Here is a 17,170-nt window from a genome sequence, read left to right on the forward strand (position 1 = left end):
TGTTTTCTCAGGCTTGCCGTAGAGCGCCCTGGTTCACTAGTTATCGTAGAATTTCACTGACACAAACCATAGATACACTTTCTCAAATATTTTAATTTTCTCATAATACCATGACTAGGAAAATTATCCTTAACTAGACTTATTAAGTCGCTTCTAGATTTACATTTTTGACTTAAGTATTGCCAAATGAATTAGATGAGAAAATTACATATGGTTAGGCCGAAGCAAACGAGGGAACACTCTGCGCTGCATCAGATTCTTCGACTAATAATCAAATGGAAATGCCTGTGGTCGGCTATTTCCATCTCCAAAACACCTGCCACTCTCACTAGTAAATCGAGATGCTTTGGCTGCCCAGTTATTTTCGCCCCGTGAGCCTGAGCTGGTGGTTCTCAGCAACGCCACAAGCGACATATTTGGCCAGGCTAACACCGATTGGTCCGTCGCCGTGCCCAAACACCAGTTTGACAGTCCGATGGCGGGGCTGAACCGGAATTTCCGGGAGCCACTTTGCTTCAACTGGCATAGACAGAACACGGAGTCGCCGTAGCAGAACCGAGACTCGTAAGTGCGGACACAGGACGTCTAGAGGATACGATGGGGCATAGGGCGTCTAGAGGATATAATAGGGGGGATCTCCGCATTCAATAGTGAAAGTCAATAGCATCGCAGAAATGGGCGAGCTCGTAAGTCGCAATAGCGACGCATCGTACACGATGACCAAGAACATGAACGTCTTCGGTACGATCACAGACTCGGACAATCACCCGCTCCATGGGGGCGAGTGTGGGAAGCGCCTAATGCCCCATGTCATCGACGCAACGGCTATCGCGACGCCAGACGTCGAATGCTTGTCCGTCCCCCGGACGCATGGCAACCCCCTTGACGGCTGGAAGCCTGTGAGCTGGGCGCAAGTCGCCAACGCCGTCAACTACATAGCTCACCTGCTGATCGAGCAGGCTGGAGTGCCAACGCCTGGTACTTTTCCCACAATTGCATACATCGGGCTTGAAGACCCGCGCTACGTGCTCTTTATCATGGGCGCAATCAAGGCCGGGTATAAGGCTCTGTTCATCTCGCCACGGAATTCTGTCGAGGCTCAGGTGAACCTGTTTGACAAGACGGATTGCAATCTCTTATACCATGACCAGACGCTGGCATCGATGGTCAGGCCGTGGGTCGCCGGACGGTCTGGGATGAAGAGCATCACAATCCCTCCCTGGGAACAGTGGGTGACCACGCCGGTCGCCCCATTCCCGTATACAAAGACCTTCGCCGAGGCCGAATGGGACCCGTTTGTGGTACTTCATACGAGCGGTAGCACGGGTCTACCCAAGCCAGTCATAATTCCCCAGGGCAAGCTGGCCCTGAACGACCTGCATCGCTATGTTCCCGAGTACAATGGGAACATGCCATGGTTGCCGACATGGGCGAAATTCGATAATCCGCGGTACCTCTGCACCTGTCCTCTGTTCCATACCGCGGGAATTATGCCCACAGTTTTGTCGGGCATTTACTACAGCACTCCGGTTATATTTCGCGATCCGTCGGTTCCGCTCACGGGGGATAACGTGGTTGAGTGGTTGCAGAATTCCGGCGCGACGTATACAGTCCTGCCCCCAGCGATCCTAGAGCAGATGTCACGTTCACAAGCAGCGCTCGACGAGATGAAGAAGTTGCAGGTTGTGGCCTTTGGAGGAGGTGCGTGAGCAAAACATTTAAGTGCGTGCCGATCCTAACTTAGCCCTATATGCAGGCCCAATCGCGCCCGCTGCAGCGGCCGCACTGCTCAGCAACGAAATCAAGCTAGTCAACGCCATCGGGGCTACCGAGTACATCTATATGCCATACTACACGCAGCCAGACTCATCCCTCTGGGAGTGGTTCATCGTCCCGTCAGAGTTGTTGGGTATCGAGTGGCGGCCCTTTGGCGAAGACACATATGAGCAAGTCTTCATTAGGCAGAAGAAACATCCAGGACTGCAGGGTTGCTTTTACGTCTTTCCTGAACTAGACGAATACAGCACAAGCGACCTCTATCGCCCGCATCCGACTTTACCAAACCACTGGACCTACGTGGGTCGCGCCGACGACATTATCGTTTTCTCCACCGGCGAGAAACTCAACCCCACGACTATAGAAGGAGCGGTGATCGGACATCCGGGGGTCCTAGGTGCGCAAGTTGTGGGTTCGGGACAGTTCCATGCTGCGCTGCTGATTGAGCCGGCGCATTATCCGGTAAATGAGGGGGAGAAGCAGCGGTTCCTCGACGATGTTTGGCCGGTTATCGAGAAGATCAATGAGGAGACTGTCGCGCATGGTCGCATCTTGCGTGACTATGTCTTTTTGTCTGACCCAGCACGACCGTTTCCACGGGCTGGCAAGGGCACAATCCAGCGTGCCATGGCTGTAAAGCTCTACGCAGACGACGTTCGCCGCATCTTTGAATCCAGCTCCGATACCAACAGCGTCCCAGCCGCAGGCATGGAGCTCGATTTCAGCTCAGATACAGCTCTTGCGGAGGGAATCCGGAATTTGGTGCAATTGACGCTGAATTTGCCTGCACTGGGGGGTGATGATGATTTCTTTGCTGCGGGCGTCGACTCGCTGCAGGTTCTCCAGCTGACACGGGTGTTGAGCGCTAGTGTCAAGGAGACCATTGAGGCGAGGAGTATCTATAATTACCCAACCATCACCCAGCTCAGTTCCTTCATCAATTCTCTAGCAGGATCTAGTTCTAAGGGAACTGCCCTTACAAGCACTGAGACCGACACTCTGGCCCTATGCTCAGCCCTTGTCGAAAGATACACGCAGAACCTCCCTCCACCTAACCCCAAGAAACCACTTCCCGCGGCCACAAACCAAACCATTATCATCACTGGCACAACTGGAACTCTAGGCTGCTACCTTCTTGACTTCGCCATTGCAAACCAGAACATCACAAAAATTTACTGCTTCAACCGAACGCCCGACGCACGCGAGCGCCAGCTCGCTACAAGCAGCGCTCGCGGCCTTTGCACCGACTTCCCACCATCCCGTGTCGAATTCTTAACCGTCGACCTCTCCTCCTCAGCTACATTCAACCTGCCCGAAGAGATCGCTATTTGCCTCGCGAGTACAGTCGACCGCATAATTCACAACGCCTGGCCCGTAGACTTCAATCAATCTATCGCGTCCTTCGAACCACACCTTTGTGGTGTCCGACATCTCATCGACTTCGCCGCTGCCGCCGTCAAAAATATCCCTATCACGTTTGTTTCGTCCATCAGCTCGGTCGAGAGATGGCCCGAGCCAGGTCTCATTCCCGAACAACCTCTTTCAGACTTCACCTACGCCTCCCAGATGGGCTACGGCCAATCGAAGCTTGCCGCAAGCCTGATACTCGATACGGCAGCGACAGAATCGTTAGTGCCACGGAATATCGTCCGCGTGGGCCAGATCGCCGGTCCCCGGGCCGAACAGGGTCAATGGAACCCACGTGAGTGGCTTCCGAGTCTTATTCGGAGCTCACTATCCCTAGGTCTTCTGCCGGGCGAGCTTGGAGTGCTAGGTAGTTTGGGATGGGCGCCTGTGGAGGACATTGCGGGTGTTGTTTTGGAGGTCACTACTGGCCAAGATGGCAATGGCGGGTACTTTCACGCGGTGAATCCGAACCTTCCAGACTGGAAGGGGGTTATTGTCCCCGCGATAACGGATTTCTATGGAAGCAGGATTCAGCGCGTTGTGAGCTTGGAAGAGTGGGTGAATGCGTTAGAGAAAAGCGCAGTTGGTGAGGTGGATCTGGAAAAGAATCCGGGCGTGAAGCTTCTAGATACGTATCGTTTTGCGTCTACGAAGGCGACAAACGGCGAGACTGCTAGTGCAGGCTTTGCTACGGAACGAACGGGACAGGCGAGCGAGACGATGCGGCGAATGGGGCCGGTGACGGCAGAGTTAATGAAGAGGTGGTGTGAGCAGTGGCAGTTCTAAATGGTATATTGGTAATGGCCCGTTGGTATTTTAGACACCCAAACAAAGTCTTTTCCATGCTTAGCGCAAACCCACTTTCAAAGGGATTAGAAGGAAGCCCTAGAGCTAAAATAAGCAGAGTTTTTAAATATAGATAGGAAGGACCACATTCTCCTAGGCCGGAAGCGGTACTGGATTAAAGAAGATAGAATTGAGAAGAAAAAGATACACCTAAAATTATCTAAGAAAAGCTTACTCTTAAGCTTATTTTAAGTGTTAGACTAAAATAAGAATAGGCGTAAGAATTCTAATTAGGGGTATAAATATATTAAGGCTGGAGAAAAATGCTACCGGTCATTGGATGACCCCAGAGAATCCGCAAGGATTGAGTAAGTATAGGTGGACAAATGTTCCACAGCTGCCGCCTGTTTAATTCTGTTAGTAACATTGACGGACATACGTGGCCGCATTGTAAGTATTGAACCAGGACGCTCAACGGCAAGTCTGGCATGCAGACTGGAAGAGAAGGATCAGCGAGCCAACAACCAAACCAATCACACACCGCGGTAGTAGAAGGGCTCCTCAAAAATGAAATACGTAGATGCTGTTTGGCAAAAGAGTGTGTAGAAGTATGTTTCTTTCTATCTGAGATGTATAGCTATATCTATAATGACAGTGTACGGGGAAAAGATCACTCGATTAGAATTGTAGCCTATCGCAGGCTCTTTCCCCACTACAGTATCTAAGTGTCTTCGTGTTCAAAGGATTCAAATTCTAGAAGCTTTTGTCGACTTTAAGACCTCGACAGTCTGGGCTGATAACGAGAACGGAGCCGCTTGCGAACTTGGAGGTATAACTGACAGAGGCACCGAAAAGAAGTGCGATGATAATAGTCAACGTTTAAAAAGGGAGTGATCGGCAGAATGGCCTTGACACCGTATACTTGTAGGAGAATGAAAGCTTCAGAAACTCTCAGGCTGCGATGGTTACACTCTTATTGCGAAGACTTAACTTATCGCACGGTGTGTATGGCTGCCACCTGTTTCATACAGCTATACTAGATAGCAGTAAAACAGAATGATCGAGGTGCGCTTGGAACTGCCATGTTTGGCCAGACCCGACCATAGCATTTGTACGAGCTGCAGGGTAGAAGCCTTGGTTTGTTTGAAAGTATGTCCCAATCAAGGTTACAGGCAGATCGTCAGCCATAATTAAGACCTACTTTGTATCAGGTCCAAGCCCATGGGGCTGAAAGACAGCTGGTGGATGAAAAAAGAGATGGTGCGCAGGCTAACTAACAGGTTTCTTGTTAGAAAGAGCAATACAGCGATTCTTATCTAGATAGGAACACCCTTGTCTCCGATTCTGTCTAAGAAATGGGAGATGGAATAGGAATGAAAAATAAAAAATTCTATCCATTCAAGCGGCCAAGCATTATCAGTAAGGGGACTGTGATCTATGTAAATTAATGAGACTTAGTCCCGAATGCTGCATCAGCAGCACCGAAGGACATCAAAAAGTGAATTTTTCCCCCAACACCAAGCACAAAGTGAATATATCGTCGCATCTTCCAAATCAATCGTAAAAACTGGTATCTCTGGCCAATGACGACGATGCAGAAAATTGATGAAAAAATAGAGCCCAGCTCAACACAATGGGTATCGAAAACGGCGGCAAATGTGAACAGTAATGGCAAGATTGAGAAGCTTGACGTTCAAAGCGGCGCTCTTGTCGGGTATAATATCACGAGCATTCGCATTAAGGCAGGTAAGGGCATAAAGTGGCTGCGGGTAGCGCTCAGCAATTTCCATAAACTTGACAGTAGCAGAGTTGTTCATCAGGACAGCTAAAGAGGAGAATCGGTTAGTCAAGAGTCGCACACAGTCTCTCTGCGTGTGACTTACTAGATCGAGCCCATGCCGAAAATTATATGCCATAAAAACTCCATTACTCGTCCTGACGAGGCATCGTTCAACTCAGTGTCGATGAGCCACTGCCGGAACTTGACATAGTCATCCCGTGGCCGACGCTGCACCTGGCTGCGCGAGACAGCAAACTGTGCGCAGCATGCGGCAGCTATCTGATCAGGCTTGCGCAAGTATTCTTGTGTTGCTGATTCTTGCTCATATGGCGAGGAGACGTTTAGTGGTGGCGTGCTCGTTCCATAAAAGATATCCGACCAGACCTGGTTAGTGACATGTCGATTGAAGCGATGCCCTTCCTTGCAGCCCGGGTTCCAGTTGCAGCGCAGGTTAACGTAGCCATTTTGCTGGACAAAGTCGAGTTGCAACGCGCGCATGGCGAGGACATTGTCGTGGAGGGGCGCATCGACATGCCATGCCAGAAGGAATCCCGACCTATGCGCATGGAGAAAGGCGATTGTGGATGGAAGGACGTAGTAGTGATCGATAACATAGGTGAGATAGGCCATAGCCTCGTGGCCTTTGTTCAAAGGGGTCGTGAGAATCTGGTCGTTGGCGCGAGTTTCGGATGAAGGGTTGACGACATAAAGTGCCCGCTGCCAGCTATTCGGCGAAGACTTGAATTAGTGGATTGAATGTCGCCACGATCAGATGGCAATCCTGACACTTACTCGGGAAGTTCTTCCTCCACCCAATCGATATTCTCCTCCTCCAACCTGGCCATGACAATCACCTTGTCGCCCACTTCATAGCTTAGAGGTGGGCGCGAGGGCCTACTGCGGTCCAGCCAGTTTACCAAGTATGCGCCTGCGCGGTACTGGTTACAGATATCTTGGATATGGGCCTCCAGCAGGAAAAGGGAGAAGAGCAGAAGTAACCCCGCGCATAATGCGAAGCGCAACCCTCCTTTCATCTTCAATACCGAAAATCAGATGTTCAAGGGGAAACCCTTAAGCGGAGCCCCGTGTGTGCCAATCTAAGTTCACCGAGAAAAAGACCAGTAAGCCATTTGAAAGAAAAAAAAAAAAAAAAAGGCCCTAGTTGCAATTCAAGTCTTTGAACGGAAAAAGGATAGGTATCGAAAGAAGACCCCTATAAATCGTCCCTATCGTAGGATGTAGCGGACAGGAAAGGAGAGAATGAAACAAGAAAGTCCCAGTCGAGGAGAGGAGACGATCAACGACTAGTTTATTGCCCCAGTGGCCACGACGCTAAGAGAACGGTACAGTGGAGAACGGGGCAAGCGTAGAAGCTGGTTGACCAAAGTGTAAATGAGTACGGAGAAGGGCCGGGGGAGTAAATATCTTCCTACAAGATCTGGAGGGAAAAGATGGTTGGCTTAAGAGCAGAGGGCAGGACCCTCATCATGGGGGGGGCGGCAAGAAGGCCCATGCTTCTCGCTTTTTTCCCTTCGACCATCATCAATCTAGCGGGAAGCCTAAGCCGCGTCCAACTTAGAGTGACATTATTCGTTCACGTCATTGGCCGCTGGGAGGCGATTCAGGGGAGTTTTGGAGGGGGGGGTATATTGGGGCGACAGACCGCCCGCTCTGGCCCATGGCAGTAAAAGCTTGGCTCGGGGGTTGGAGGGGGAAGAGAGGGTCGTAGCGCCTCCCGCGGCCCATTATCCTATCACCTAGGAGCAGCTTTTAGCAACCTTTTCTACTGTTGTCGCAGTAAAACTAGATGCAATTCTGTCGAGCAAGAAAAGTAGGGCTTCGGGCCCAGGGTTGTGTAAGGTTGACAGCTTATTTTCCAAAGGGGTCGGAACGTCCTCTGTAGGGAATAAGTCCCCATTCCCTGGCTGGGGGTGAAGGTTTGACTACTTGGCGTGGCAATGAGTGAGAAGTACCATGGGTCGCACGTGGCGCTGAGCGGCCTTCTGACGACGTCCTGGGCCAAAAGGAAGTGCCGCCGGAGTACGTAAGCTCCAACCGGCCTGTTGGTACTATTGGTTAATTGCATATCCCATGGGTTGTTGGTTTGGGGTTTGGGGGTTTTGGGGGTTTTCGAGTTGGTGTCTCGCGTAGGCAAACACAATCGAATGGGTGCCTGGTCCCTGGTCCCTGTTCCTAACGTTGGGCGGCTTGTTACTGGCCCCATGTGTCCCGTTTAGGTTAGCAGACCCTCCTCCATGAGCCGTAGAGCGGTGTCGAATGAGGTGCTGAGTGGATTGTGGCGATGACAAGAGAGCAGATCCACCCTGATTAACGCGACAGTAGTCGTGGGAAGCTAAAGGCCACGCCGCTCCTCGCTCTTTTGCGCCATTGCGAAGCGCCAAGGGATGGCAGATTGGGGAAGTCCTAGGACGAGTCATGTGGTTGGTTCCTTCAATCTCCTTCACACGCAATCGGGCAACGATTCGCAACGATTCGATTCTTTCGCAGAGAACCACCAGGACCCACGGGGAAACAAGGTCTCTTCAGGGCAACGAAACCTCGAGACTTTGCCGATCTGCAATTTTATTGCGTCAGTCCTTGCTCTGTCTCCGTTTCTCCCAGTTGCAACGTACGGCGTAGAGGAACCCATAGGATCCCCCCGGTCAGTCGGGTACGGAGTACCTGGGCATTCAACACTGGGACTGCGCTATGCGCCCCAGGCCAAGTTGATTGGGAGCCAACAGTAGCCTTGCGCGCCTGAAGAGTCCGGATTATAGACCCTCCAACACTCCTTAGAACAGCATCATATCAATGCGGAGCTAGTTCAGCGCAACCACATAATGTCATTAACCATTCTTGGTTGGCCGGGGTATGGAATACACTGGACGCCTCGCATCAGCATTGCTCAGGACTGGTGACCAGATTGGGGACAGAGGGGCCGGGAGAAAGTCGACGGCTTGATGTCAAGGTGAAGTCCGGCTGAAGTCCGAGTTGGCTCTAGGGGGCCGAAGCAGATCGGCTCAATGTCGGCAAGAAGATCGGCTATGAGCCCGTCACAACCTTTACAGCGTACGAGAGCGCCATCTAGGCCTCCGAAGCATTTGGCGACGTAACTAATATCAACAAGATCGGGTTGACCTATCTCGATCTCTGATTCTAACCCTGGCTATTTCCAAATTGTTGGCGTTTCATGAATCGTGAGAAATTGTTGGTTGGCGGTCGCAACCCCCAACTAAATATATCTCTCGCTGCCAGCATGCCCTGGGCCCCCCAGCAGCATAATCTCCAACATTATTGAACATGCCCAAAGCTGATACGACCAAAACCTCATCTATGAATGCATGTGCATGTGAAAATTGGGGGCTATCTTCATACAGGCCATTGGTAAATTAATATTACAACCAGACTACAGACAGGGAGAATTCGACATCGAGATCGACTGTCTTTTCCAACATTAGGTGTGATGTTTTTTTTACCCATATTATTATATGATACTGTACTTGATTGGAAGAGAAATATGTAGAGTCTGTGACCTGATTTTGGAATGCAATAGGTGATATTAGGCACCATTCATGAACTCAAGGATGAAAGCGTTTCATGAAGCAATAGACATTTAATGGAACGCATTTGACGCACTCAATGTTCATCATATATACAAAGTCTTTTTATAATCGTAACTTCCCGGTGGACCCTCACGCAGTCCAGCTGCCGGTTGACCCGGGAACACTACCTGTCTAGATGTAGTTCAATCGCTTCCATCCTTCTCCTCTTCTTCTTCGCTGACGTCCTTGCCCTCCGCAATCGCCTTTTCCCGTCGCTTTCGCGCACGCTCCCGCTTCTTGTCCAGGAAGACATTGAGCTTTTTCGCCGTATTGAACACCCCACCCGTGCCCGCACCGCATGCTGCACAGGAGGGGTTCTTCCGGTACCGTTGCAACGCGCAAGCCTCACAAAAGTAGTGGCCGCACTTTGTGATGATGGGGGTCTGGTATGGTTTGCGACAGATGATGCAGGCGAAAGGGATGTTTTCGAGGAGCTCGTCATCGTCATCGTCGTCCCCTTCAGCCATGTGACCCGCACCCTTTCGTTGCGACACCACCCGTCCAGCCTGTTTCTTGCCCTTAGTCTCGACTTCCCACTCGCGATCGAGCTCCCACCCTTGCTTATAATCGGTCCGTTCATGCAAATATATACATGAATCACCGAATCCGCAGCTATTTTCCAGCATTCATATGTTAGCACAGGTATAGAAGTAAGAGAAAGAGAAAGGCCACGACGAATGACTCACTATCCAGTTTGTTTATAATCCTTGCAAACGTCCGGAGCGAAATCAATTGTAGTGACAGTTCGGATATTGGTGGGAGCTTTGACAGGACCGAATTGTTTTGTCGGCGCATCTGGATTCTTCTGAATAAAGGACTGGTAGTTGGCGGCACCTTTGTAGGTGCCGTCGGACGTAGACACCGAGGTGGCGGATGCTGATGGTTGTGGGCGTGCTCGAGTAGATCCAAGCAGGTTCTTTGCACTCAAGTCTTCTTCATCGTACCAATTGGATTGTTTTGTGGCGTCATTGCTGCTGGTGATGGCAACTGGACCTACGCTCGCCGGTTCTTCGTTGGTGGTCTTTGTGGTCGCATTTGCAAGGGAGGAGGCTGTGACAGAAACGTTCTTGCGCCGCTTGATGCGACGTCCTGCTTCGTCATCGGAGGATGTAAAATCGGAGCCGGAATCCGAGGCTGGCGGGGGAGTGGCGGGCTTCTTGCGAAAGCTGGCCTTGCCCTTCGCGCGTTTTTTAAAGCCGAACTGGGGAACAGCGTCTAATGTACTGGTTTCATCGGCCATATCTGGAGGGGTTTGATGATAGAGAAGAGCAGGAGAGAGCTGGGCGCAGTGATTTGAAGCTCTCAGATCCAACATGCCTCGATCAAGAAGACTCTCGAAATCACCAGAGATGACTAAGCCGATCCGCGAGAGCATCGCTTACCAAATCATGCAAAAGATGCAAAAGATGTAAAGTATGCAAACCGAACGCGTTGGGAAAAGAAAACAACAACAAGCGCAAACGAATCGGAGACGTCGACCTTGTTTACCGTGAAGCGATACAAGGTCTCGGACGTGCAGATGCCAATCTGCACGATACAATAATAATAATCAATATCTGTAGCCCCCCAAGTACCCCTCGACGATCCCCCTCTGTCGTACCCTGAAATAGTCAGTCTCCAGCATCCAGTATTTCGCCTGTAGCCCTTCCCGAGGGTCACGATCTCCCCACGGTCGCGATCTCAAACACCGGTGCCAATTGGTACCAGCAGCGCCTTGCTGGCCTCCCTTTTCTCCCCGCCCGAGTCTCGCCCACTTCACTTGCAATCCTCCTCCTCCACCTAATCACGCACATCCACCATCTCACTCTCGACGTTCCCTTGGTCTTCATTTTCAATTTTTTTTTGGTTTCCTCTGCTCATTCCGTCTTTGGTTTTCTTCTTTCTTTCTTTTCTTTTGTCGTATTTGACTCCCACGAGGACGGGGCCCACCGAGTCGAGCGACATCCGGTTGGGTGATAATTCCTGCAGATCGCCGTGTGTTATGGTTGGCGACAGCATCACGATTCCGCGCGTATACCTGGCCAAGAATCTCGCCGGTCCGGGATCTTACTGATTCACTGATCTCGCGGGTTCCATTTCCCTTCCCCCGTTCGCATCGGGCGACGCCCTGTCCTGCTACCTTTCCCGATCTCCATCGCATCCGAATTTCGCACGTGGGAATCTTGACAACTTCGTGGTCGCTGGTCGGCTCACTCATTCGCTCTGCGAAAGGAGACACCTTAGCGCGATTGGATTCTCGGCGACTCGAACGATGCTCGCGTGAACTGAAATACTTGAGTCATAGACAAGCAGACGACGCGCCATTTCCTTAACGTCTCATCGGCCGCTGTATCCTCACCTCTAGGGGATTCAGACGCCGACCGAGGCCCTACGCCCCTCCCAGAGGATGACGGCATCTAACGCCGGGGCGAATAGCACCCTTGCCTCCATGATGGAAGATCCGTTCGTTTCCAATTCCAGCCAGGCTGCAACTGCTCCTCGCGAATCTCACCGGTACTCCTCCTTTGATACGCAGCTGTTCAGTCTCAATGCCTCATCACCGGCACAAGCGAAGCGAGCGCTCGAGGCTCACCTGGCAGAGACCGAGCGCCGGCTTGAGGAGGCGTCCAAGCTAGGCACCGCACTCATTGACCAGCAGCGGGAACTGACCGAGCAGCTCAAGGAGGTTGAACGCCAGCAGGATGAGGGGGAAATGGGACCGGAATTGCGGCAGCGGCTCGCCGACCTCGAACAAGAATATAATGAGATCGGACGAGAGAGCGCACGCGCATTTCTGGCCCCCAAACGACTGGCAGGAGGCTCCGAGGATACTCAATTGGGCACCCCGAGCTTTGACCAGAAGGTTCGTTCTGGATGATCTCGTGCCCCTCGCCTTCCCTTAAACTATTCCATGTGCGGAAAATCTAACGCACTTGATCTAGTCTCCCATCAGCCCTGCTCTCTTCGCTAGCCAAGCGACCAATTCTCCCAGCAAAGTCAGCGTCCCATCCCGTAAACAGCGCAACCAACCATCCAGCCGAGTCCACGATATCGAATTCGCCACAGAGATCTCTACCTCCCTGCTTGCTCAAGTCCGTCAATTGCAGGCGCTTCTTGCCGAGCGAGAGGAGTCCCTCAAATCTGTTAACCTCGAGAAATCGCGACTCGAACTCGAGGCAGAAGGGTATGCTCAAAGAATTCGAACTCTTGATGATAGCGAACAACGTTATAAAGATGAGAACTGGGCTCTGGAGACCCAGACCCATGAGCTCATGGCTGCCGTCAAGGATGCCACGGAGCGTGAGAAGCGGCTTAACACTAGTCTGAGTGCGTCGAACTCGGAGAAGACGGCTGTCGAGCGGGAACTGGAAGAATTGAGACAAGCCAATTCCAAGCTGTTGGAGGAACAGTCTATCGCACAGAAAGCAAATGATGCTGAAGTTCATCTTTTGCGCCGTAACCTGACGGCTGGTGACGCAGAGAAACTTGCTCTTCAGAAAAAGCTTGAGGAACTGACGGGCCAGAATCAAGAGCTGGCAAAAGCGGTGGCTATGCGTATCCGACAATATGAAGGACAAGGCACTCGTGATCTTCCAGATGACAATGACGACGATGAGCAGGAGCAAAACACGCCCGACAATTCCCCTCCTCCGTCCCCCAACAAGTTTACACCGCGACATGGCCATCTTGAATCGGAAACCCTGAAGAGTTCCTTGGGCCATGCGCACCGTATGATCCAGAACCTCAAGAGCACCATTCATCGGGAGAAAACTGAGAAGATTGAGCTTAAGCGCATGCTTCAAGAAGCCCGGGATGAGGTTGAGCAGCGTCGTCGCGAGACCGCTGCTCCCAATGGGTCAACTAAGCGTCTGAAGACTAAGGACACATCTTTCCGCAAACCAGCCCGCCCTGATCTACTAGGCGCTGGTCGTAAGGAAAAGTCGTTTGTTGAGCTTCACGATACCGATTGGGAGGATAATGCTGGGCAGATCAGCCCAAGTCGCTCGGTGATGGCAATTGCAGCTCAAGGTCGGCCTGGCGCTCGTTCGCCAGACGAGCCTAGTGATGTCTACCAGACTGCCACCGAAGCCGAGGATGGATTTGAGACTGCGAACGAGCGGGCCACAGCAACTGAGAGCGAGGCATTCCAGACAGGCGTCGAGAGCATGGCCGATGACAGCAGTGATGATTCCGCCGACCTAACTGAGACTGAGAACAATGTCCAAACCACTCCTCGCAACCGGGTTTCCTCTTTGATGATGGCGAAGGCACGCGATCGTTCTTCCTTCCACAGCACAGCTTCTGCGTCGACCGACGATGAGGAGACAGATGGAAGCTTCCCCTCTCCCAGTCAGACTCACATGTCGCGTCGTGTGCGATCCAAGCGCAGTGTTCTTAGGCGGATTCGCCCGTCTGGAGAAGCTCCAATGGCTTCCTATAGCCGTCCGTCCAGTGCACGTAATTCCCCTGCGCCCAGCTTTGAAGAACAGCCAATGGCTCAGGAAGGTCAGAGTCTATTTGCTGAGCTTGCCGAGCTGGAAGGAGGCGAGGAAGAGGATGAAGAGGATGGTGCTGTGTCTCAGACATCGACCCCACGAATGGGCCCTGTGTCTGACTCCCGTCGGCCTTCGGAAGTCAATCTGGATGTAGTGCCTCGGCCAGTCATGGTTGATTCCGGTGTGATGACTGACCCATGGGAACCTAGCACCTCCATCGCGACGGTTGCTGGTGCCGGTGCTGCCGGTGTTCTCACCGGTGCTATTCTTACCAATTCCCCAACTACTCCTCAGAGATCTCAGAGTCCGGAGCAGGAAATCGCCACGAATGTTGAGCAGACACCGAAACTGGTCAGCTCTGGAACACAGTGGACGCCGTTGAAGCCCCCCACGGCGGACGGCGACCACTTGGCTAACGTGCCCACACCACCGAAGATGGTCTGGGACGAGCGTTCTGTTGATGTCCAGCACGTTGAAGCCGGAACGCAAGCAGAACCAGCGGAGATGGGAGTAGCTATAATCTCCTTCCAAGAAACCGTTCCAACAGCACCCAAGTGGCCTGAACTAGGTGTAACTTTTGTTCCTGGAAGTGTCACTTCTCCTGTGAAGCATGAGGTTCCTGCTCCAGAAATTCTTGATTTGGGATTCTCTTCAATTTCCTCGCTATCAACTGAGCCCGTCATGGCTGTCATTCCCGAGTCAGAGCCCGTGCGAGAGCTTCCTGAAATTTCTTTGTCGTCTCTTTTCACCTATTCCACTGAGCCTGTTCAGGCCCGAGTTCCCGAACCTGAACCTGAGATTGTGGCCAAGGAAGTTATTCTGCCCGACTTGGGGCTGTCAATTATTTCTGCTCAGCAAACGGAGCCTGTGAAGCCTCATCTCCCAGAGCCCGCACCCGTGCCAGAGCCCATTGTGATTCGTGAGGTGATCCGCGAGCCTGCACCTGAGCCGGTACCTCCTGAGCTTTCGATCTCGTGGTTGAATCCCACTTCTACGGAGCCTGTTGAGGCTCGCTTGCCAGAACCTGTCCCAGTGCCGGAGCCTGTTGTGATCCGCGAGGTGATCCGCGAGCCTGCACCTGAGCCGGTACCTCCAGAGCTTTCAATCTCGTGGTTGAACCCCACATCCACGGAGCCTGTTGAGGCTCGCTTGCCAGAACCTGCCCCATTACCGGAGCCTATTGTAATCCGTGAGGTGATCCGCGAGCCTGCACCTGAACCGGTACCTCCAGAGCTCTCAATCTCGTGGTTGGACCCGGCATTCACGGAACCAATTGCCCCTAAGCTGATTGAAGCTGCCCCTCTCGCTAGTCCCTCGATCTCCATCTTGCATTCCGTGGAGACTCAGCCGACCAAGTCCGTACCGCATGTCATTCCTTCTATGATTGACCTTGCTGTCCAGACAGATCCGACAGAGGAGCCAAAGCCCGTTGGTTCAGCTGTGGCTGTCTACGAAGACACAGCCACCAGAATTACACGCAGCCGTGCCAGCACAACCACCAGCGAGCGGCGCACAAGTACAGGGTTGGCTTTGAGCGACATTTCTGGCAATGCTCTCCCTCACTCAGGAAGACAGCAACCAAGCTCTGTCAGCATGGACCAGGGCTCACAAACGATTCTCTCCGCGAGACAGATTGACCAAATCTTGATGGATCGAGATTCTGCTCGTCCAGTCTCTTCGGCAGATAACAGACCAACAAGTCAGATAAGAGACATGGCCACCGCCGGAGCCATTGCGGCAGTCGCCGGGGCTTCGGCAGCCTCGTCGCCTTTTGCCACTCCTAAGGTCAAATCTCGCTTGCAACCCCAGTCGGCCAAGTCGAATGCATCGAGTCAACGCCGACCTGATAGTTCTGCCAGCCAAGCATCCGCATTCAGTCTTCATCCGCCATTGCCAGTCGACCACCGTGAGGCCATTGCAGCTGCTGAGAAGAAATCGATTGATATGCCTCCGCCGTCTCCAACTGTGATGGGCCCGCCTCTTGCACCTGCCTCTGCATACCGCATCAATGTCCAAGCTGCTCCACGAACCCCCAACGAACAAATGAACCGCCCTGGCTCTACCAGAACCGTTTCTACGCAAGCCCGTATGCGGAAGGGAAGTCAAAGCCAGATGTCAAGACGATCCTCGGTATCGTCATTCGCGTCTGAGCTTGAGGAGCGCTTCAATATGAACCCCTATGCTGGTCCTATGCCTCAGGGATACGGACCTGGTACAGATCCCCGCATGATCCAGGCTATTACCCAGACCATGATTGGTGAATTCTTGTGGAAGTATACTCGCAAGACTGGATCTTCAGACATGTCCTCAACTCGCCATCGACGTTATTTCTGGGTCCACCCGTATACTCGTACACTATACTGGAGCGAACAAGACCCACAGACTGTTGGAAAAACCCAGGTCCGGACTAAGAGCGTACCGATTGAGGCAGTTCGGGTCGTTGCAGACGACAACCCATACCCTCCGGGTCTCCACTGCCGCAGCTTGGAGGTTGTTAGCCCCGGCCGGCGCGTACGATTCACAGCCACTACCAGCCAAAGACATGAGACCTGGTTCAACGCCTTGTCATATCTTCTTCTGCGGGAAACTAATGACAACTGCGAAGATCACGACAATAGCGTGACCTTGGATGATATCGATGAGTTCAACCCTGGCTTCCGGTCGTCCTCTCGGCAGACGGCACGCATGTCGCTTGCGTCACACAACAGCCGTACTGTTCGTCAAGCGCCCAAGCAGCAGCGTGCAGCGTCAGCCATGTCCATGCGCTCGACTGGTGGAACCCCGGGCCGCGCATCACCTGCGCTCAGCTCCCCAGGCCCAAATTCCACCCTGCAAGTCCCCGACGAGCCTCCGAGGTCTTCGTCCCGCCTCAGCTCGATCCTGAACAGTTCAATTCGTGGGTCGATCGCCAGTTTGAAGGGACGTCACGGCCAGGCATCAAGCGTTCATAATGAGAGTCTCCGTGACCAACATAGCATGGAAAACTTGGCACAGGAGCTCGATGATGAAGATCGGCTTGAGAATGTACGCGCTTGCTGTGACGGTAAACATGATGTGGGTTCGCTCTCGCGCACCAGTCGATATAGCCCCAGAGTTGACCGTACCCACTCGCACCATTAAAAAGCAACGTTGCATTGGATTTGAATCGGTTTTTTCGAGTTTGCAGGCTGGTTCCTCAAACCAAGATGGCTTGCATTGCTCGTATAATTGCCACGAGTCTCATTATCTTCTTCCCCCTTGTCTAACAAACACCCTCATTCTGCTGCTGCTTCTTTGCCGCTTTGATGTCTTTGATATAAATGGCGCAGTCAGCAGCTGACTTATTCTTCTTGACACACCACTTT

General features: G+C 52.4%; 4 protein-coding genes across 4 annotated transcripts; 2 read left to right on the top strand and 2 right to left on the bottom strand.

Moving 5' to 3' along the window:
* Positions 1 to 716: 716 nt before the first annotated feature.
* Positions 717 to 3,969, top strand: N7462_003356 (acetyl-CoA synthetase-like protein; the record flags this gene model as incomplete). The annotated part of the gene is made up of 2 exons (XM_057075082.1): positions 717 to 1,701; positions 1,757 to 3,969. The coding sequence occupies 2 exons, from the start codon at positions 717 to 719 to the stop codon at positions 3,967 to 3,969; spliced, it is 3,198 nt and encodes a 1,065-aa protein (XP_056934587.1).
* A 1,776-nt stretch (positions 3,970 to 5,745) lies between these two features.
* On the bottom strand, positions 5,746 to 6,783 carry N7462_003357 (DUF3431 domain-containing protein; the record flags this gene model as incomplete). Its single annotated transcript, XM_057075083.1, has 3 exons — positions 5,746 to 5,794; positions 5,853 to 6,473; positions 6,542 to 6,783. 3 exons carry the CDS (start codon positions 6,781 to 6,783, stop codon positions 5,746 to 5,748), a joined length of 912 nt encoding a protein of 303 aa, XP_056934588.1.
* A 2,711-nt stretch (positions 6,784 to 9,494) lies between these two features.
* N7462_003358 (U2-type spliceosomal complex subunit CWC24) lies at positions 9,495 to 10,726 on the bottom strand (the record flags this gene model as incomplete). Its single annotated transcript, XM_057075084.1, has 2 exons — positions 9,495 to 9,963; positions 10,038 to 10,726. The coding sequence occupies 2 exons, from the start codon at positions 10,724 to 10,726 to the stop codon at positions 9,495 to 9,497; spliced, it is 1,158 nt and encodes a 385-aa protein (XP_056934589.1).
* A 1,011-nt stretch (positions 10,727 to 11,737) lies between these two features.
* On the top strand, positions 11,738 to 16,946 carry N7462_003359 (putative nuclear migration protein (ApsA); the record flags this gene model as incomplete). Its single annotated transcript, XM_057075085.1, has 2 exons — positions 11,738 to 12,193; positions 12,273 to 16,946. The coding sequence occupies 2 exons, from the start codon at positions 11,738 to 11,740 to the stop codon at positions 16,944 to 16,946; spliced, it is 5,130 nt and encodes a 1,709-aa protein (XP_056934590.1).
* Between the last annotated feature and the right edge of the window lie 224 nt (positions 16,947 to 17,170).

This window comes from Penicillium macrosclerotiorum, assembly GCF_028827735.1.
Source record: "Penicillium macrosclerotiorum strain IBT 26536 chromosome Unknown utg000003l_segment0_segment0, whole genome shotgun sequence".
Lineage (NCBI taxonomy): Eukaryota > Fungi > Ascomycota > Eurotiomycetes > Eurotiales > Aspergillaceae > Penicillium > Penicillium macrosclerotiorum.